At 37.5% G+C, this 22209-nt stretch overlaps 1 protein-coding gene across 8 annotated transcripts in view; it reads right to left on the bottom strand.

Moving 5' to 3' along the window:
* The window catches only part of ICA1 (islet cell autoantigen 1), a 181102-nt gene that overhangs the window by 38100 nt on the left and 120793 nt on the right, over positions 1–22209 (bottom strand). For all 8 annotated transcript variants that reach the window (XM_060196175.1, XM_060196177.1, XM_016192587.2 and 5 more), the window contains 3 exons: positions 8969–9066; positions 4421–4473; positions 991–1023 (listed from right to left, as the gene is read on the bottom strand). In XM_060196175.1, the coding sequence (XP_060052158.1) occupies positions 991–1023; positions 4421–4473; positions 8969–9066 (184 nt within the window). The remainder of the gene's footprint in view (positions 1–990; positions 1024–4420; positions 4474–8968; positions 9067–22209) is intronic.

The raw sequence follows: 22209 nt of genomic DNA, 5'->3' as shown, positions 1-22209 counted from the left end.
TGAGAGAATTTAAGTATGAAGTAAATTACTTAAATCCATATAGATCGCTTGCAGTAGATTCTGGTAATTTTAAAAGCCATTTTTTTTCTGTTTAAAGAGTATTTTATTAGGGGTCTTGGTGGTGACACATTTGGTTGAGTGCATATGTTACAATGTGCAAAGAACCAGGTTCAAGCCACCAGTCCCCACCTGCAGTAGGAAAACTTCACGAGTGATCAAGCAGTGCTATAGGTGTCTCTCTGTCTGTCTCTGTCTCCCCCTCCTCTTAATTTCTGGCTGCCTCTATTCAATAAATAAATAAATATAGCTAAGCAAAATAAAAAATATTTTATTTATTTATTTCATAGAGACAGAGAAATTGACAAGGAAGAGGAAAAGAGAAAGACACCTATATCACTGCTTCATTGCTAGTGAAGCTTTCCCCCTGCAAATGGGAAGTGGGGCTTGAACCCAGGTCCTTGAACATTGTAGCATGTGCACTCAACTGGGTGCATTACTACCCAGCCTCAAAGCCATTTTTTTCCACTGCAGCATAAAACCTTGACATAACTGTAGCCTTAGCAATTTGAATATTACGATGTTAATTATGTTAAAGATGATAGCTACACATACTAATTTGTGCTTAGTCATATTGAAAGTTATCTCTGGGGCCTAGGGGAGGGGTGGTGAAGCAATTGCCAAAGCACACATGTTACCATGCATGAGGAACCCAGTTCAAGCCCCTGGTCCCCAACTGCAGGGAGAAAGTTTCACAAATGGTAAAGGAGTGCTACAATTGTTTCTCTTTCTCTCTTCCTTTCCCCCCTGTCTCTCTCTCTTTCATAAATAAATGAAAATTTAAAAATGAAGCTATCTGTGAACACTGAGACAGTAACTTAAATTTGCATAAGAATTCAAATCTATTAAAAAATAGACATTACATTTCCCTGTGTGTAAAATATAACTACAAATTAAGACAAGCCAAACATGAAATAAATGTATAAAACTTACCACCTTCCTCAGGTTTCACGTCTAACAGTTCATCTAGGGATCCATGACAGTAGTGGAAAGAAAGCAAAATTATGAATTGGTTTAATTTTGTAAGGAGTTTGAGTCAAATAATTAGAATTGAGTCATCTGCTTTAGTCAAGATTACTTGTGCATGCATTATGTGTAGAGCTACTGTCAAAAAAGTTAAAACACTTTTCTCATTTTTCAACTGTAAATTTAATGTTTGCAATTGGTTATAACAATTTAAAATGGTGTTTATAAACTACTGTAGTGTAAGGTAAATACATAGCTTCAAGAAGAAATGGTATCTATCAATACAAACTCACTCATGGATTAAGCAGGGTCTTCACATTACTTTCTATTCATGTTCTAAATAAATACTATTAACAGTTCTAAATATTCAGTTTAATTGTTAGACAAACTAGAAAACTATATAACACTGATCTAATTCTCCCTCCCTGGACAAATGTGTACAAGTAATTGATGTATGATGCTAATGTAATTTAGCCTTATAGGTCTTGGCTGGAATAAAAAGGCATATGATTGAGTGAAAGTAGCTAAGATGAAAAGCCTCCATCCTGCATGATTGTAGTTCTATGAAATTTTGAAAAATGTAAAACTATGGAGATAGTAAAAAAGATGACTGGCTTCCAGTGTTTTAAGGGAGGGGGAGTGAAATACGGGATTTTGATGACAATGAAACTGTTCTATGTGATCCTATAATGGTAGATCATGTCATTATCCTGATTCCAAAACCCACAGACTATATAACAGGAAAAGTGAATCATTTTAAGTGTTAAATTTAGATAATAGTGTGTCAGTGTTGGTTCATTGCAACAAATGGGCCACTCAGGGGGTTTTGAAAATGGGAGAGGTTGTTACATGTATAGGAGGCAGGAGGGCTATAGAAAAGCTTTTGTACCTTCAGCACAGTATTACTATGAACCAAAATCTGCACTGAACAATATAATTTCTGTGTAGATATATGTGTGTTTATATGTGTAAAAGAATAGTTTTAGTAGTTGGTTTGCTTATATGTACATTACCCTTTTTGCAGGTCATAGAATAAGAGACAGATGGCATTTCATTATACTGGATTCATATACATACATACATACACACACACATGCACACACAAACCAACACACACGATCAACATTTAAAATTTCAAAATGCTATACGGTACCACAGCCAAGTGAATATACTACACACAAAAAATTTGACTTCATTGGTTTTATCACACATTGTATAAAAATATGACTTAAACATATATGTGAACTGAAATTACAAAGATTATAAATGGGGAGTTAAAATCACCTACTTTCCCCCTATATGACGATTCATGATGTTACTTACAGAAGGATACTGAGGCAAAAGTATCCTTTTGTGGATCCATTGATGTGGATCAATACAGTCAGTCAGACAGCTTTCCCAAGGCTGAGGAGATGAGACTGAAGGCCTGCCTCTCTGCCTTCTTTAGTCTCTTTCTCCTTCCTTCACACTCCAGAACATTGCTTCTTATACCTTTCTCTGCTTCTCTCTAGCTCATAGTCTTTACCTCAGTTGTTTCTTTTGCTTTCACACTTGAATTAGTTTCCTGACCACTTCAAATAGGCGAGGGGATTCATATCTATAGTTACTGTCATTCTGACCAAAATTAGAGCTACCTACACAATTATTTGTACAATTATGAGATAATTGCTTATTTCTGCCTTTGACCATGAGTCTCATAGTGGAGAGGCCTGAATGTGTCTGTGTACCACTGGTTGCCCACAGTCAAGGCAGGACCAGGCAAAGAGGTGGCTCTCAATGAACATTTATTTATCTGTTGATCAACAAACTAGTCTTGAAGCAAAGGCACAAGCATGAAGAGATGATATAAGTCAAGCTAATGAGGGAAAAGTGGATTTTTCTTTTGAAAGGCAGAGAGGAGAGCACATTAAGCTGTAAACTCAGGGTAGATGAAGTGAGTAGGTGGAAGATCAGAAAAGAGAGAGAGGGTGAGGAAGATGAAAGGAGTTGTTCCAGGTTCCATGCTGTTTCCTCCTATCTTCCAAGAAGTCTTCGTCATGAAAGGAGCAGGCAAAGGCATGTATGCCCTCCCCTGCCCCCCACAATGCCAGGCTCAGTTTAGGACTGGTGTAATTTTAGTGTACAAATTATTTTGTACTTCCAAGGACTCTAATTTCCAGTGAAAAGTTCACCGTAACATCATCTTAGTCAATTTGCCATATAATGTACTTTTTTTTTTTAAATGGTTTTCTTCTTTTTACTTGCTAAAACAGAAACTGAGGGGATAATGAGGGAGAGAGAAAGAGAGTTAACTATAGCACTGTTTCACTGCTTGTCAAGCTTTGTCTGTGCAGGTGAGGACCAAGAGCTTGAACCCAAGTCCTTGTATATAGTAGAAATGTACACTCAACTAGATGCTCTTTGCCCCCATCAGCTACTCTTATAAGAGAGTAACATCAAAGACAAAACTGGCAGCATTGGCAGGAGACAGGAAAACATGACAAGTTCTTTCTAGTACATTCTGATCCTTGTGACTACAATGGCCAGTTTCCCTAAGGGACCTGGAACCATTCAGCACATATGAAGTCTTAAAGTCATGATGAAGAGCTGAAGGAAAGCTCTCTCCTCTAACAATGGTCAACACCTACCATATGATACTTAGAATTAAACTCATCTGGGATAATAATGATTCCATCTTATCAAAACTATCCCTACAGCTTAAACTGCAGATTTTGCAATATATATATATATATATATATATATATAATGCATATATAATAAATGAATAGCTTGTTGTCTTGTCTATATTGTTTTTTAGTATTATTTTTTATTTTAATTTTTTAAAATTTCTCTTTTTTCAATTTTAAAAATTATTTATTGAATAGAGACAGCCAGAAACTTGAGAGGGAGAGACACCTATAGCCATGCTTTACCACTTGTGAAGCTTGCCTCCTACAGTTGGGGACTGGGGGCTTGATCCCAGGTCCGTGACTTAACCAGGTACACCACCACCCGGCCAGTTTTTCTGCCGAACAGAGAGAAATTGAGAGAGGAGGAGAGATAGAAGAATATTCTTCTAAAATGCTGCCACCAATGCTATTTTCTGATTCAAAATATACAACCTTTTCTAATAACACTTATAATGTTGGTATCACTAATATCCAAGCATTTAAAACTGCAGCAATAATGAAACTTTGGTGGTCTGAGCAGTGTGGAACTACACCCTTATATTCCCATAATCTTATAAATCATTATTAGATCACTAATAAAGAGTAAAAAGAAAGAAAAAAAGCAATATGAAGCAAATTAGTTAGTGTAGACTCTTCTCAACTAGCAAGAAAAAAAGGTCTAGAAGAATTTTGTCAAAAATAAAATGAATAATCCTTCAGAAATAGTTTTAAATAAAAATCAAACTTACTTTTAAAACTAGAAGATTCCTGGTGCTGGTTTTCATCCTCTAATGAAATTAACCTTAAGCAAAAAAAAAAAAAAGAAATTTAGTAACATAGTTCTGAAAATATTATTTTTTTTGAAACAGTCAATTTTTCTTTATAACATCTATTATAGCCATATATATATATATATATATACTCTCAGAGTAAACACATAATTATTTATATACATTTTGTTTTTCAATTAACTTGTATTTTAAATATCTTTATGAAAGAGGGAGGGTGAGAAAGAGAAACCAGACCACTTATAATGCGCTCTGGCATCTGGTGGTACCAGAAATCAAATTTGGTATTTCAGGTTTGCAGGTTAACCACTCAACAAGCTCCCTGATTGATTTATTTTTATAAGAGGCAGAGATTTAGAGTATTTCTCAGTTCTGGCATATGATGGCACCAGGGATTGACCCTGAGGAGAAGGAGCATACAAGTCATGCATACAAGTCTTGTACTCAACTACTGACATATCTCCCTTGCTCCTCTATTTTCTTAAGGAGAAACACATTTGTTGATTTTCTCTTGTCACAAGGCATCTTAGTATCTGAATATGATCTGTCTCATCATAAGGTACGTTTTCAGTAAACATCAAGGCAGACAGATATAATTAAGATATATAACTACTACTTTTAAAAATACAAATAGTTTTAAAAAACTGATGGCAAACAGGTGTTTGTTGAAATCCCTAGTATCAGAGGAAAGGGTCCCTCAGGAGATTAGCTAAACTACGTAAGGGTCACAGCAGGATCAATCTCAAATCCAAGAGATTGCTGTGTACTTTTGTCTCTACCTTAGTAAAATCATAGCAGAGACACCCTGAGGCTCTTCAGATACTCTGACCTTCTTCCTAGGATGATGGCTGATCTCTATTGGCTACTGCTGAGCAAAAGTCTTGTTACATTTTGTCATTTTCAATAGTAATTGAGGTCATATATGTTTGAGCTATAAATAATAGTGTATAAGTCTGAAACTAATTAAAAACAGCCAAGACAATCTTAAGTATCGTCTTTCTTTTAAGTAATGGCTAGTGATTTATTTTGATTGCATTAACTATATTATTTAAAAACAGTGCCAAAACTCACTTTAGGCTCTATCTTTATACAGTGGCAGCCTCCTTCCTATCATTTATGAAATGAAGAAACGCCAACAGTTACTTCATGGGGGGTTATTATGAACATGACTGGAGATAAGCCACCTGACATTCTGCTTAGTACATAGCAGTTGCTCACTAAATGATAGCCATTATCATCAACATCACCAGTAGGTTAGACTGGTTTCCCTTGAAACTTCCAATAATACAGATGCATATTCAGATTCAGATCACATTTTTTTTTCTTTTTCCTTCCAGTCTCTAGGGCTCTGTGCAGGCACTATGAATCCACTGCTTCTGGTGGCCATTTCCCCCCCTCCATTGTTTTATTCAGTAGAACAGAGAGAAACTGAGAGAGGAGGAAAGATAGAAAGGGGGAGGGAAATAGAGAGGGGAGAGGAGATAGAGAGGGAGAGATAAAGACACCTGCAGACCTGCTTAAGCATTTGTGAAGCGCCTCCCCTGTAGGTGGGGAGCAAGGGGGCGTGGCTTGAACCCGAATCTTTACCCCAGCCCTTTGCGCTTAGTACTATGTGTGCTTAACCTGGTGCGCCACTGCCTGCCCCCCTCAAGGGCAGATTCTATAGTCATATACAGTGGAAAACTTGTCTTTGTTCTGCACTAAATTTTTTTTCTTGTATTTGTTTTAAAATTTAAATAAACAGGGAGTCGGGCGGTAGCGCAGCGGGTTAAGCGCAGGTGGCGCAAAGCACAAGGACTGCCATAAGGATCCCGGTTCGAACCCCGGCTCCCCACCTGCAGGGGCGTCGCTTCACAGGCGGTGAAGCAGGTCTGCAGGTGTCTATCTTTCTCTCCTCTCTGTCTTCCCCTCCTCTCTCCATTTCTCTCTGTCCTATCCAACAACGACGACAACAACAATAAAACAACAAGGGCAACAAAAGGGAATAAATAAATAAAATAAAATAAAATAAAAATTTTAAATAAACAGTAAATTGGCAGCAAATATTTGTGTGGGGTGCATCACAAAACTTTGTTTAAAAACATAGAAAAAATAAGTCTGTTTTTATTATCTAAATTTTGTTGTGTGGAAAAGGAGCACTGGAGGTGATTTAGTTCGCTTTCTGTATCAGTCAGTTTCATGATTAGCCTTGTCCCTGCAGCCTCTTGTAACTCAGTCAAATCAAAGATTCACACGAAATCCTTCTTTCATGAAATTAGATCCAACCACCATGTAACTGCTGCAAAGCCCATGTAAATGTTCTAAATGATGAGAGGTGTCATCTTTGGAAAGAGGAGAGAAATGAAGATGAGCTGTGCTCAAAGCTATTCTGTGCTTCACAGAGGAGAAAAGAAAATAGCAGAAAGCACTGTCAAAGCTTGGCATGATGACAACTTTAGTATGATGACATCTTAACACTACATATAAGGCAATTTTATAGCATAATCCTTGCCAAGAAAGAAAAGCTGGGGGCTTCTTATCTAAGACAAGTTCTAGTAACTGACTGACAAAAGGATAAAATAGGGTACAAAAAGAGCAGAGTGGGAGGGATGCTAGGGCTGAGACCGCATGGCAGAAAATCAGGTGTTACTGAAGAGACTGTTAACTTAGCCCCACCCCCTCTTTTTTTTTTTTTTTTTTGTATCAGTTAACTCCTTACAAGTGTGTCTCATCTAACTTCCTAGACACAGGTGCATTACTGGATTAACTGATACCTGGCTTAGAAGGAATATGTAGTAGAAGACTTGGGACTCAGCTTTTATACTCCTCTTCTGAGAAGTGAGCAAGTAAAGCAATCACTAGGTACAGAACTACAGAGCTCTGAAGGGAGGCTGGGTGATCCTGCTCTGTCCCTTGAGAAACACTGGTCCCAAAATGAGTGCAGCCTAGAATGCTCCCAGCTGGGACCTTGGGTTGTGAACTCAGTCTGATAAGGACTAAAAGGTTACACAGGCTCTGTGCTAAATGTAAATATATGTAAGTGCTGGGTCAGATTGATGGGTTAACAGTTAATTGTATTTATATACTTTCTTTGGGTTTGGGAGCTACTATCTGCCCTAATTCAGCTTTGTAGTCCTATTCTTAACTCTGATTATATCTTCTCAGAAAATATTTTTGTCCACCTACATGTTAGCTATCAAGCTCAAACAAAATTTACTAAAGTTATGGGCCCTTAGAGACATACCCAAAATAGACTTCATAGCTTCTTTCTACCCTAAGGCCCCTATTTTCATCTGCTCTATTCTACTTTTTTGGTTCCTATTTATTGTTCAATATTATTGTTTTGTCTTGCTTTGTATCTTGCTGCCATTCAGTCACCAAGTTGCAGATGCTATTGTGATTCCATCCTGTCTTCCTTGGCCAGATGAACCTCATCTCTCCACAGCCCTAGCCTACTAAGGAAAGACAAACAGGCTAAGGTTATGGATTGACTTGCTAATGCCCATGTCCAGTAGAGAACCAATAATATAATCCAGAACTCCCACCTTCTGCACCCCCAAAAGAATGCTGATCCATAACCCTAGAGGGGGAGCAATGTTAGGGGAAGATGACCAGAGGTCTCTGAACAACCAATTCCATTAAAACCCTAAGGCCTGGAGTGAAGAGAGAAAAAATGAAAGTAGCAGTAGGTATGACTTAGAAAGGAAGGGAAGGCAGGACCATAGAAAATATGGGCAAATCTATATAAACATAGTAATAGAAGTAATAGTCAACCCATATCTGTGACTTTGGGAAAACTACTGTAGTTTCTTTTTTTTTTAATTTTTATTTATAAAAAGGAAACATTGACAAAACCATAGGTTAAGAGGGGTACAGCTTCACACAATTCCCACCACCAGACCTCTGTATAACATCCCCTCCACTGGTAGCTTTCCTATTCTTTATCCCTCTGGGAGTATGGACCCAAGGTCATTGTGGGATGCAGAAGGTTGAAGGTCTGGTTTCTGTAATTGCTTCCGATGAACATGGGCGTTGACAGGTCGATCCATACTCCCAGCCTGTTTCTCTCTTTCCCTAGTGGGGAAGGGCTCTGAAGAGGCAGAACTACTGTAGTTTCTAATGGAGGGGATGGGAACACAGAACTCTGGTGGTGGGAAAAGGTATGGAATTATACCCACCCATTCTCTCATAATTTTGCAAATCAATATTAAATCACTAAAATAGGAGGAGGAGGAGGAGGAAGAGGAGGAGGAGAAGGAGGAGAAGGAGGAGGAGGAGGAGAAGGAGGAGAAGGAGGAGGAGAAGGAGGAGGAGAAGGAGGAGGAGAAGGAGGAGGAGGAGGAGGAGGAGGAGAAGAAGGAGGAGAAGAAGGAGGAGAAGAAGAAGAAGAAGAAGAAGAAGAAGAAGAAGAAGAAGAAGAAGAAGAAGAAGAAGAAAAGAGAAATTATATGAAATTTAGTCAGTGAGGACTATGCTGTCTGTACCTGTGGGAAGAAAGATTTTTACCAAGAGAATTATTCCATAACTTACTGACTAGGCTCTTCTGTTGTGGCCTCTGCACTTTCCTGCTGGGTGATTTTCTTCCTTTCTTCTTTCTCAACCAATTTTTTCATAGGGTCTCGTAAACTCTTGATCACACGTAGATAACAAAAAGAAAGAAAAGGAAAGGTCACTGATAGTAATAATAATAATAATATATTAAAATTAATAGTTGCCTATTCTAGCAACCAAACATTGAATTAGAAGTTTGGGAGGGTTTACCCTGAAGCAATCAAGTGGACAGAAAGTAAAATTTTATGTGTCTGCAGACCAATTCAAGAAATATTAGCATATACAGAAGCATTAATGAGCCATTAGGAATATGTGTGTGTGTGTGTGTGTGTGTGTGTGTGTGTGTTTGTAAGAGGTCTGTTTAAAAAAGGTCTTTTGGTTATTGCTAACTTTGTTTTCTATTTTTAACAAGAAGCTAAGATAAACATTCTGTTCCATTTTCAGCCTACACACTGACAAAGTAGATGCATTTTCCTCTCCCAAAGATAAGACAATTTAATTTTAGTTTTAATTTTGTTTGCTATTTTTGCAATCCAAAAAAAAGCTTACTTAAAAAAAAAGAGAGAAAGGCTTGTAAAAAACAAAAATAGATAATGGGTTCTGACAAGGCAATTTTTACAAGTGTACAGAGCAGGTGCATCCCAATCTAGAATGAGTAGATTAAAAATAAGTGAGAGGTTTGCTTATTTATTTTTTAGCATATAATTTCTGGGAGTTCCTGTCTTTGGAGTTTATAAAATATTTAAGGAATGAGTATTAAAAACACGTTTGTCTAGGAATCATACACTAGTGACAAAATCTAGGTAATATAATATAAAAATATTTTTATAACAACTGAACAATGAGTTGTACAAAAAGGTCTCTCTTTGGGGGTCGAGTTAAAATGCAAGCCTAGAAATAATAAGAGGAAAAACTCAAGATATTTTTCCCGCTTATATTCTTAAAACTATGACAATCTAAACCCTTATCCTTTGAATTTTCCCATTTTTCACTTCTCAAGCATAAACACACAAAGAAAAAAGCAATTAAGTTTCATATGCCAATTCTTGAGTGACTAGTGACAGCTGACTAGAGGGCAGGTGGAGATGATCCTCAACAGAACAGAGCTATGATTGATTTTGTTGTCTGCCATGGACCAGATGAACACTGATATCAAACCCTCCCTGTTACTTATTCAAAGATAGGAAGGGAGCAGATAACATATAGCAGAAGATTCCTGTACTAAATAATTTTCCTAAAACATTCAGATCATTGTGTTACCCTTTTCCTCAAGAATCCAAAGTGGTTCTTACTTCTTTTGTGTAACTCAATACATTTAAAAACACTATTTAGAGGAGGTTGGAAGGCTAAAGAGAGAACTCCACATACTTGTAAATCAGTAGACCACAGGACCCAACATGTCTTGCATCTCCCATCAATAATGGTGATGCTGTTTCCTCCTCCTGAGGATCTTAAGGGAAGGTCCTATAGAGGTTATTTAAGGTGTTGCTAACTTTGGATTTAGGAAATGCAAGTGGTTTTTCCTATTAGTATACTCTACAATCATTTGTTGTGTTGTTGTTGTTGTTTTGTTTCAGAATAAACTCTATTCTGTGGGTAAATAACTATTTTTGTTGGAGGTTAATAATTTTCATTTCCTTAACCTCTTTATTCAATTTTTATGTTCTTTTAAGATGTGATCCTATCTTACTCTTTCTTCCTGATGTGTTTCTATGAACCTTCAAATATGATTTTTCCATTCAGTTAAGCCTGTTCCCTCATAGTATCCAATGTACTAAACTGTTTTCCATTTTTGTGCATTATTTCTGTAATCTAAAAAGAGCTCTATCTGTCCCCCACCACAAGTCATGTAGTTTTTGCAAAGACCATATGAACAACCAGTACTTTCCATAAAGCTTTGTTCGTTAGGAATACCAAATTCAATAAAGTCCTTCCATCTTCAAACTGCATATACAGTTTCATTATACCTATTCTGTATTGTTTTGCTTCTTAAAATATTTCGAGTTAGAAAAACAATAGTTACATGTAGAATGTTCAGAAATAAAGGAAATTTTACTCCCTTCTAGTTCCCTAAAAGCAGCTGTTCTTATGTATTTCTCCTGTGTTTTTTATATTTGTAAGACTTATATAACTGAAGCTATTGTATATGCTGACAGAAGATGTCTTTTTAACCAACATAAATTAAATCAACTATCTCATCATACGGCATTCACTGGTATGAAGAATATAAAAATATTTTATATATTTTAAATATTTAATGCTGAATTAAAAATATATTACTGGGGCTTGGGCAGTAGTGCAGTGGGTGCACTTGGTGCAAAGTGCAAGGACCACCATAAGGATCCCACTTTGAGCCCCAGGCTCCCTACCTGTGTGGGGGGATGGGATGGAGTGGGGGTTGCCTCACATGGTAAAGCAGATCTGCAGGTATCTTTCTCTCTCCCTCTCTGTCTTCCCCTCTCCTCTCTTGATTTTTCTCTGTCCTATCCAACAACAATGACAGCAATAACAACAATATTAATAATGACAACAACGATAAAAAACAAGTGCAACAAAATGGACAAAATGGTCCCCAGGAGCAGTGAATTTGTAGTGCAGGCACTGAGCCCTAGCGATAACCCTGGAGGCAAAAAAAAAAAAAAAAACTAAAATAAGGTCAATATTTTCCCTTTGGATATATGTCTCCTAATCAAAGAAGCATTTTCTTGCACAGTTTATATTTATATCATTTTAAATTTCTTCCTATTTCTGGACTTTTAGATTAGCATGTTAAGTCAAATAGTTTTTGAACACCTATGAAGTACCAAGAACTGTTTTGGATGAGATACATTTAATGAACATCATATAAACATTATTATCAGCTAGTGATGAGTCCAGGGACAATTTTAAAATAGGGTGACAGAAAACAACTGGGAGCTGGGGAGACAGCATAATGGTTATACAAAAAGACTTTCATGCTTAAGGCACTGAAGTCCCAGGTTCAATTCCCAGTACCACCATAATCCACAGCTGAGCAATGTTCTGAAACACCCCCTCCCAAACAAACAAACAAAAAAACCCAACAAAGGAAGCAACTGGATCATTACTTCAGTTAGAAGAAATATTCACTCTTGGCCATGATACTTCCACTTAGTTTTAAATGACAAGAAGGATCAAGCCATATACATGCAACTCAGTGAGAAGAGAGGAGTTCTCCACCCCCTGCCCTGAAACCCTAAAGGTGAGAATAGCTTGGTTTGTTTTAAGAATAAAAATAATGTACTGGGGTTGTAGTGTAATGGGTATGAGGACAAGTCTTATGAGACCCAGATAAAGAGGACACCCAAGCTCACACAGGGAGAATATTCTTTTACCTATGTTCAGCATTATTTAACATTTTGCCCTATTAGTTTCATCATATTCTCTTGGTCTTTCAACCTCTTTGATGAATGAAACTAAATGGAACCTGTGATCCTTGGATGGAGGGGAACATGCTATATAAATGATGGTATAAGAACAAATAACCAACTGGAGTATGGACAACAGTTGACATTTTTTTTTCTTTAATATGTATATACCTCAAAATATCTAGTAAATGCTGTGTACATGTATGCATTCTCATGTGTGTTTTGGAAATGTGCAAACGGAAGGAGTTCAACAGATGCCAAGATTTACCTTTTTCAATAGATATGCCAATTATAGCATTTACAACACACACACACACACACACACACACACACACACACATACACACACCATATTCATTCACCTTTCAGCAATTTTATTCACCAAAGACTCCCATTCAAGACTCCCATTTTGATTTCCTGAGACTTGTCCAGAATTCTATTTTGCTCAATTATCTTCTCACTGCCTTTCCTTTTTATCAGTCAGCACTAGCAGGACCAGGACATGTCTGCTCTCAGTTGTCTGTGTCTAGCTGCTACCACTATTGCCTAAGCCCCTGAGATGCCCTTGACAGCTCCATGGTTATCATCCCTTCAGTCTCTAGCTTGACCTCCCCTCATAACCACACTTGAGCAGCTCTCAGACAATTCCTTTGTAATGTAAACCACTCATTCCTTCTTTTCAACCCCTTTCCCCAGTTGGGCCATTAGCAGGGACTCAATTGTTGGCTCCTGTCACCACAATCACAGTTAAGTCACCATTGTGCTTCACCAACAGATTGGCTGCAGTCCTAATTTATTATTAATAATTTCTGTTACAATGTTCCTCTCTTTCTACTATCACCATTGTCCCTGTAATAATTTGGCTGTTGTTGCTTGACAGAGGTGCTAAATATGCAGTTGGTGGTTGATAAATTAAAGCACATAAGGTTAAGCTGGGAAAATTAGACAACCTCTTTAGTTAGGAAATTCAAAGGCTCAGGGGGATAGTGTAAAAGAAGTTTATAAAACCATAAAGAGAATTAATTCTGAGTACACGGGCTTGTTAAATGTACATTAGAATGTTCAACTAAGGGGGAAATCTTTGTGTTTTACTGAGATATAATTTCATTTCTGTACAATTCCCCCATTTAAAGCATACAATTCAATGTTTTTTAGTATAGTTACAGTTGTGAATTTATTACCACATTCAGTTTTTGAAGTTTCTCAAAGACTCGAACTTAAAACAAGAAAAGGTTTTAGGTCAAACTAAGCTAAAAGAAACTCCTCTGTAAGACAAGGGGCAATAACACGTGGAATTCTTTTTTTTTTTTTTTTTAGAAAAGGTGGCATATATTGAAGATTTAAAGAAGCTTAGAGGAATTCTGAAACCTCACAGAGGGTAAGTCACATCTCCTTTCTTCCACCAAAATTAGTTTCTGTCACTGTCCAATATAAGATGTTCTGTGTGGTCAACCAATATTCTCCCTAAAGTTTTATTAAATTGACTCAGCTGAAGAAAGAGGGTGGAGGTAAATTCTTTTGTTTATTTTAAAATCCAAAACTCAGCTGAAAACTCTTAACCCTGCAGCATCTGCAAAAGTCAGAGGTGACAGCATTTCTCTGAGACATGAACACCTGCTCAGGCAAAATGAATCTAAGTCTGGGTGACTGTGCAGAGGAGGCAGCCATCAACGGAAATATTTCAAATCACTGGCTGATGGAAGCCACATTCAAATTCAAATCCAGAAATGAAATGTCAAGGAGCTCTGCTTCAAAACCCCAAACACACTAGATTCTTCATTAAAATTGCTCTTGAAAATCACTAAGTATTAGCAGCGATATAGCATCATACAAGACTTCAAGGTTCTCTGCAGAGGAGGGAACATTTTTAGACTAAGTAACCTTTCTTTGGTAATGCTGTACTGACAAGCTAATAGTTTCCATCAATGCTTAAATGGTTTCAGGAAGCACACACAATATATAAGACCAGCATGACAAAGAAAACATGCAGACCAAGCCTGCAAAAGTGTCTTAGAAAGGAAACAGCTTAATATAATAATGGGAGTTACTACTTCCTGTATTAGGAAAATAAAAGCAACAACATTCATCTGAATGAAAGCAAAACTATTCAGCAAAACACATTTCACAGACAAAAGGCCAGCAGTCAGTCCTAATATAATGGCTTAAATTTAATGTTTAATTTTGATAGCTGGGTAGCACTTTCTCTATTCTTTAATTAAGACATTTAGCTTTCTTATGCTACTCCCCAACATTGGCACTGTGTGTATATGAAGGTGTCAGGTAATTATCTACAAAATGAAATAAAAGTGCTCAAAATAGTGGGGCATGGTTAAAAGATGCTGAACTCAGCTGGGTGTATGTTTGTGTTGATATAATTAGTAACACATGAGGAATAAAAAGCAGATGCTGTGGTGAGGTGTGTGAGCCATGCAATTCAGGGGTGAACATTCAGTATAAATCTTTCCCACCTATGCTATGATAAATTTATAAAAATGCTCTCTCTCTACATATACACATAGATATATAATATACATTTTATGGTTGCCTTTTTTTTTACAGTTGCCATTTTTTAAAAGATTTTATTTATTAATGAGAAAGATAAGAGGAGAGAGAGAAAGAATCAGACTTCACTCTGGTACATGTGCTGACGGGGATTGAATATAGGACCTCATGCTTGAGAGTCCGATGCTTTATCCACTGTGCCACCTCCTGGACCACTACAGTTGCCATTTTAAGGACTCTCTTTAATAATTGTCAAGTCTGGATTCCAAGGACATTTAAGCATGCTAAGTCATGAGCCTCAATTTGACATTTCTCTGTAAGTGACCTGATTCTCCTAACCCCCAAATTTGCAGCTGTTTACTTACACCACACTTAACCTGAAATCGTCTTCTAGAGTTACTCTTTCCCCACCCACTAAAGTCTTGTATATCTTCTAATTTTCTGAGATAAGCAAACCTATTTTATTTTTTGTTTAAATATTTTATTTATTTATTTATTTTGGATAGATATAGAGAAAAATTGAGAGGGAAGGGGGAGATAGAGAAGGGGGGGGAGACCTGCAGTTCTGATCCCCCCACAAGTGGGAACCAAAGGCTTGAACCTGGGTCCTTGTGCACATTAATGTGCATGGTTTATCAGGTGTACCACCACCTGACCCTAATTCTATTTTCTTAATAAAAAACTTTGCATTCTCTCTCCCGATAGTGTTTTCTTGTGTCTGAAATTCTGGGTTTATCAGGTACACCACCACCTGACCCTAATTCTATTTTCTTAATAAAGACTTCCCATTCTCTCTCCTGATAGTGTTTTTTTGTGTCTGAAATCCTTCGTTTCCTCATTTATGTTCTCTTACAGCACTCAGCACTATCTAACATTCTGATTTTTTGTATCCACAACCTTGCTCTTTGTATCTAAGCACTTTAAGGCAAAGAACTATGATTGTTTCTTTGTTTTTCTCCCTTGCTTTTTTTTTTTTCCTAGTTTTCGATTCGAATATCACTTTATCACAGATTTTCTTGTTTCAAGAGCACATTTCCACATTTCAGGTATTAGTATATTTCACTCTCAGTCAAAACATCATCCTATTCCACTGTAGGGGCTTAGGTCCCCGACATATTCTTAATAGTTCTCTCATCCCCCTTCTGAGTCCTTCAATCTGCTGTGATACTATAGCTTGTTAAGGCTTCAACCTGTATTGTGCCCTTAGCATAGGTACTATTAATCTAGGACTCTTGAGTTGTACTATAAAATTAAAAAAGTTATAGTATAATTAGAGAAGAGTAACCACATTCATAAAGAAAACTTACATTCTTTAAAAATAAGACAACAATTGGTACTGGGAAAGAGACAGACTTTGGAAATAGATCAGATAGTGCTGTCATATGGAAACGGGTCATTACCTTGCAGCAGCCTCTGTTTAACCATCAGAACAACAGAGGTAAGGAAGAGTATACCTTTCTATGGGATCACTGTAAGGTTTAACTGAGATTTAATACTCTCTCAAAATATCGATCACAGGGTACTCACTCAGAATGTTCTCCCTTATCAATGACTTTTAAAGACTGAAAAAGAATTAGAAGTCCAAAAAGGTCATCTTGTGACTGGTACTGTATTCTGTTTTACACATCTCAAGCAAAATATTCCTTGTACTACTCACTCAAAATGTACTTTCACATCAGTAATTTTTAAAGATTGAAAAGGAATTAGATATGCAAAAATGTCATCTTGCAATTGGTACTATACTTCGTTTTACACATCTCAAGCAAAATAAAGCTGGTACTCCTGGTTTCCTGACATGGAAATGGAGACTCAGAGAGGTGAAGTAACACACTAAAGGACATTCACCTACTAGTTATTCAGAGCAACATTTGAATCCAGGCTTTTACAACTTTATGACTAGTTAAGAAATAGGATTAGAGAGTCAAGCCAAGAATAATTTAACTTTCCCTTCATAGGAAGTGCCAATGAGAATGAAAAGACTTCAGTCCAAATTCTAAAGGGTTGGTCACAGGTTCCCAGGTTTCTGAGGAACTGACATTTGCCTCCAAGCAAATGCTTTGAAGTGTTATTTTCAATTGAACATTTATAACTATACTCGCTAAAGCTGGTGGTTCTGCTCTCCCATGCACGCCAGCCTCACAACCAGAAGTGTCACCTGGAAGAAGTGCCTCATGGCAGAGTGGAAAAGACATGAGCATCCCATTCCAAGAAGTACCACACACTGGGATGGCAGCCTTAGGCAAATTATTAGACCTTTCTGGGCTTCACATTTGAAACTTGGGAACAAGACCAAATAGGCCCATGCTCCCAAGGTTAGTTTGAGAATTAACTAAAACACATGCACTTTTTGTATGTTAGTATTGAATCTAACACTATATATTATTAATTATAATAACCAACCTTCGTACCTAAGAGTCACAAATGACAAAATGGATTTGCTGTACCATTTAGCTTTAGCAGAATGCCTGGCACAAAGTAATGGCGCATACAATGACAATATTTTTTTCTTCCCTTTCAAGGAAGAGTGGACATAAGAAGACGGTGGAGGGGGAAAAGATGAACTCACTCTTGTAAGGAGGTTCTGAGCTATTAGCAATTTAGAAAGCTTGGCCATCCTTGGGGATGGGCCACATTCATGGCTGTCCACTTCAGGTTTCAGTGGTGTCCATGGTAAAGCACACTGCTCATTCCTTTCCTAGGGACCTGGATGCATCCCAATTTGCTGTTTCCAATGATCTGGCCTGGGCTTAGGGAAAAGAATTCATTCTTCTAAATGCCATGTAAAGTAATGACACTGAGAGAAAACTTGAAAGTCTAAAAGGATATTCTGGATGCTCGCCATGAGTAATTGCCATGTTGGGACTGGCAACCAAAATAGCATTGCAGAGATATTTACTCAATTTTCATAAAAACTATTATGGCTTTATTTTCAAAGCAAGTAACTACAAAGCCATGTGTCTTGCTGGTAAATGTTCAAGTGATTAACAGAGAAAATGTGGAGGTGGGTGGAAGAAGGCTGTTAGGCATATGAGTTTTAGAAAAACAAAATTTAGGAAAGGATGTTCACTGAGTTGTGGAAGCTAGAAGTGATTTGGGCTCCAGAATGATGTTCTATATAACAGTACTAAGTCCCAGACCTCAGGAGAGAAAGGAGGGAACACCGAGACATCTGTTTCAATGAACATTTTTGAACATGTTCAATATCAGGTTTTTCAAATTCAGGTTTCCTTAGAGTTAAAAATCTTGGCACAGACTAACAGCCAGTTGCAAAGCCAAACTGCATTTTTAGAATTAGGCTTGTTGCAGAGGTGGGAAGTCCTCTTCCCTTTCTTGCCTGTAAGCCTGTCCCACCCTCTTCTTTCCCAGTGGGAATTACCAGAGAACAGATCAGAACCAGTAGGGCTGAAGGCTGGATTTATAAATCCAACTGCCAGTGCATCTGTGAAAGTCCAGTGAGTGGGTAGGACAACCTTTGTAGAGATCTTCAAGAACTCCTATCTCATAGCCCTGCTTGTGAAACTCACTTTTACAGTCTCATAATCCAGGATGAAAATGGTGAACATGAAAGTTAAGCTGGCTTAGGGCATCAGCTACCTCCATAAACTTTGCTGTATGAGTACCACCAACGGTTGTTTCTGTGTCCACTGCAGAATTCTTAATAAGTCCATCCTTCTTACATCCTCATAGAAATACTGATGTAACTAATCACCATGGTCATCACCCTCAATACCACTAATACCCAAATTAGTGGTAAAATTAGGACAAAACAATGCTAATTACCTTAGACTTGGAACTCATGTCACTTGGGCTGTTTGTTTACAACTCTGGCACTGACAAGGAAGAGGAAAGGAGGGCACCTAGGAAGAAGCTTGGCTATTTCTCCCAGGAAGAGGGAAGAGAAAGGACACATGAGAAAGTTATAATTATTGTGGGATAAATGTAGGCATGGCTTAAAAAGGAAGAAGAAATGACACTAGACAGTCTCACTTGGAAGACAGGACCAATAGAAAAAGCAGGTCATAAATTGTAAGTAGGGCACCAAAGTAATAACCCTGAGGTGAAGGGAAGACATGCAGCTTCCTGGGACAGTGGGGGGTGGGAGTGGGTGGAAGGGATGGGTCACAGCCTTTTGGTGGTGGGAATGGTGTTTATGTACACTCCTAGTAAAATGTAGTCATATACATCACTAGTTAATTAATACAAGAGGGGGAAAATTAATTGTATGTCTCGAAGTTTTTCAAAACACAAACTGAATCTTTTCTCAATATATGCAGTGTAATTGATATGCAGACTCTCTCAAAAGCCTAGACCAAGTAGATCAGAAGCAACCAATAGCACAGCTATATACAAGATACTGGGTACTGTATAGCAAGCCCTAACAAAAGGACTTTTCAAAGTTAACCCAATTACCAAATAATGTGATGATAACATTAACTATCGATTGTCTTTTTGAACCCTAAGACAGCAGGAACCTCACATCTCCACTAGAGAGCCTCTACTTCCCCCAGTCCTGGAACCATTGTATAGGGCCCACTTTCCCGTATGCCTCTCCCAATCCATATCAAATAATATTGCATCTGCCGATCACAACCTAACCAACACAACGATTGCCACCTCAACATGCTTCACTTCAGACTGTGTCCAGAGACTTCACGTGTGGAATGACAACCCTTCAGCTTCATTACTCGGGTGAGACCTTTCCTTTCATAGTATACTCTAATTCCATCTCAGGTGGTTCACTTTCTAACAAAGTCCCAAAACCTAGATATACACCAGTTTCTGTGAGAGAGAGCATATGTTCACATGTATCCATAAACTACTGTAAAATATATACCTGAAAGCAGAAGTACACTAGAGTTTGCAGTGAGTATCCCCCTAACACTTCCTCTCCACTATTCCAAGCTTTGGGTCCATGATAGCTCAACAACTTGTTTGGCTTCGTATGTTAACTCTCTTTTCAGTCACCAGGTTCCAGATGTCATCAGGATGCTGGCCAGGCTTCCCTGGACTGAAGACCCCACCAATGTGTTCTGGAGTTCCGCTTCCCCAGAGACCCAGCCTACTAGGGAAAGAGAGAGGCAGACTGGGAGTATGGACCGACCAGTCAATGCCCATGTTCAGTGGGGAAGCAATTACAGAAGCCAGACCTCCCACCTTCTACAACCCACAATGACCATGCTCCCAGAGGGATAGAGAATGGGAAAGCTATCAGGGGAGGGGGTGGGATATGGAGAATGGGTGGTGGGAATTGTGTGGAGTCGTACCCCTCCTACCCTATGGTTTTGTTAATTAATACTTTCTTAAAATAAATAAATAAATAAAAAACAATAAGAAAGAAAAAGCAGATCATTTACGTAGACTAATAAAAAGTTCATTCCAGGTAGACAGGTCAGAATATAAAAAGCCAAGCTTGACCACCTATTCACCATTATCCCTGGATGACCAGTACATGTCTGTATGTATGTCTTCATTTTCCTAAATAAAGCATTTTATGCTTGATCATGGTCTTCCCAGTTCCTTGAAGAACCAGACACGTGGGTCTCATTCCCCCACAAAACCACCACTGCCTCAATTCTACCACTCAACTGGAAAGCAGCAAAGCTAGTTTTAAAGTCAGGTATAGCTTGCTCCAGAGTTTGTATTCTAAAGTTTCATGCAGCCAAAGATAAATTTTAACTTTTCTTCCAAAAGCACTGGAAGGGGGTCTGTTGTGGGAACACTCTCTGCTACCAGTCATTTTCATTACTGCTTGGCACTATAATCTCTTTAAAATGCAAATGCAGAAGGACATGCCTGCTTTATCTACAACCAGCTCCCAATGTGTGTGTCCACTTGTACAAAGAGCCAATATTCACTTTTCTACAAAGACAGTCAACTCATCCCATATGTAAGCATGCCAGAGAGGGGAAGGAAATGCCATTGACATAAATAAAATTTTAGATTTTCTACAGAAAGTCACTTGACTACTGAGGGATTATTACCTGATGTCTGTGGTGTATCTATGGGGAAATGAGTAACTAAATGATATTGAAGAGAGATGAAGGAAATAGGATTTCACTGATGGTTGATAGTCAGAGAAGACAGCATTTCATCTAGTTTTTTAAAAACTTTTAGCCTAAATTACTTTCTCTATGAAAGGTTACAATACTTTCAAAAATATGCTTAATAATAGTAATATTACATTTTTTAGCCCCATGACCAGATTAATTTTTACCATGTGACAGACATTTTCAGATGATCTGTAACCAGTATAATATTAACCTGTTGATAGTGTATGCATGAATAACAGCTACATACCATATATGAGTAGTAACATCTTAATGAATCAATGAATACTTATTGTTTGAAAATGTGAGACTTGGGCTTTACTTTTTTATTGAAGACCACTTAAAAGATAATTCCTACTTTAAGTCTGAGCTGCAACAACTATTATAATTTTTGGCAATATTAAGTCTAAAGACTATATTTTCAAAAAAATTGAATGTTACACAATATATCATAAACATAAAATGATGACAGAATATGTCAGTGTAAATAAAAACACTATCATGCCTGAGTTAAAATCAATAGCTATTACCTTGTAAAAAATTAGCACAAAACATCAAAATAGCCAAATAGGTACTTTTTAAATGATAGCAAACTTATTCTGGGAAATAGCTATCTTTTCTAGAGAAAGGTTCATTAGAAATAAAACTCAGACTTCTGGGACATAAGTTATATCCCTGTAATTCTGCAGCAATAGACTCTTCCCTCCAAACAGGATGCACCAAGTGTTTAACACATTAATTATCATCCTTCATCAAGCATAAAACTAACAGTCAGGAAATACAGCTGCTATGGTACAATTACCAGCACACTCAAAATACACCCTCAAGCAAAGAAAGCAAATGGGTTGCTTTTCATTAACAGAGCTTGGCAAATGTCTCCAAAGACAATGTTTTCTTTCTAGCCAGAATCCCAAGAGGCATTTAAGGGGCTATTTGCTTAGGTAAAATCAGATAATAAATGCATTATATAAATATCTACATTTCTATATATCCATTATCAATATACAGTAATGTTCAGAAGATTATATACATCATTATGTGGTATGATATATTATTATTTTGTCATCTCCAAGGTTTCACCTGTTGAAGGCTGACTTTTTTTTTCAGTTAGAAAGAGCAACACAGAGAGGGAAAGAGGGAGAGAGAGAGAAAACAACTTCCTTGAGTGTGGTGGAAGCAGTGCTCAAAACTGGGTTGTATGACAGGGCAGAACACTATCCAAATGAGCTGTTTTGCTGACCCTCTCAACATCTTTTAAATGCAAGGTGTGTGTATTTGTATTTTA

This window comes from Erinaceus europaeus, chromosome 8, assembly GCF_950295315.1.
Source record: "Erinaceus europaeus chromosome 8, mEriEur2.1, whole genome shotgun sequence".
In the NCBI taxonomy this organism is placed as follows: Eukaryota; Metazoa; Chordata; class Mammalia; order Eulipotyphla; family Erinaceidae; genus Erinaceus; species Erinaceus europaeus.
Note: the sequence above shows the minus strand (reverse complement) of the source record. Positions and strands in the feature narration are given on the sequence as shown.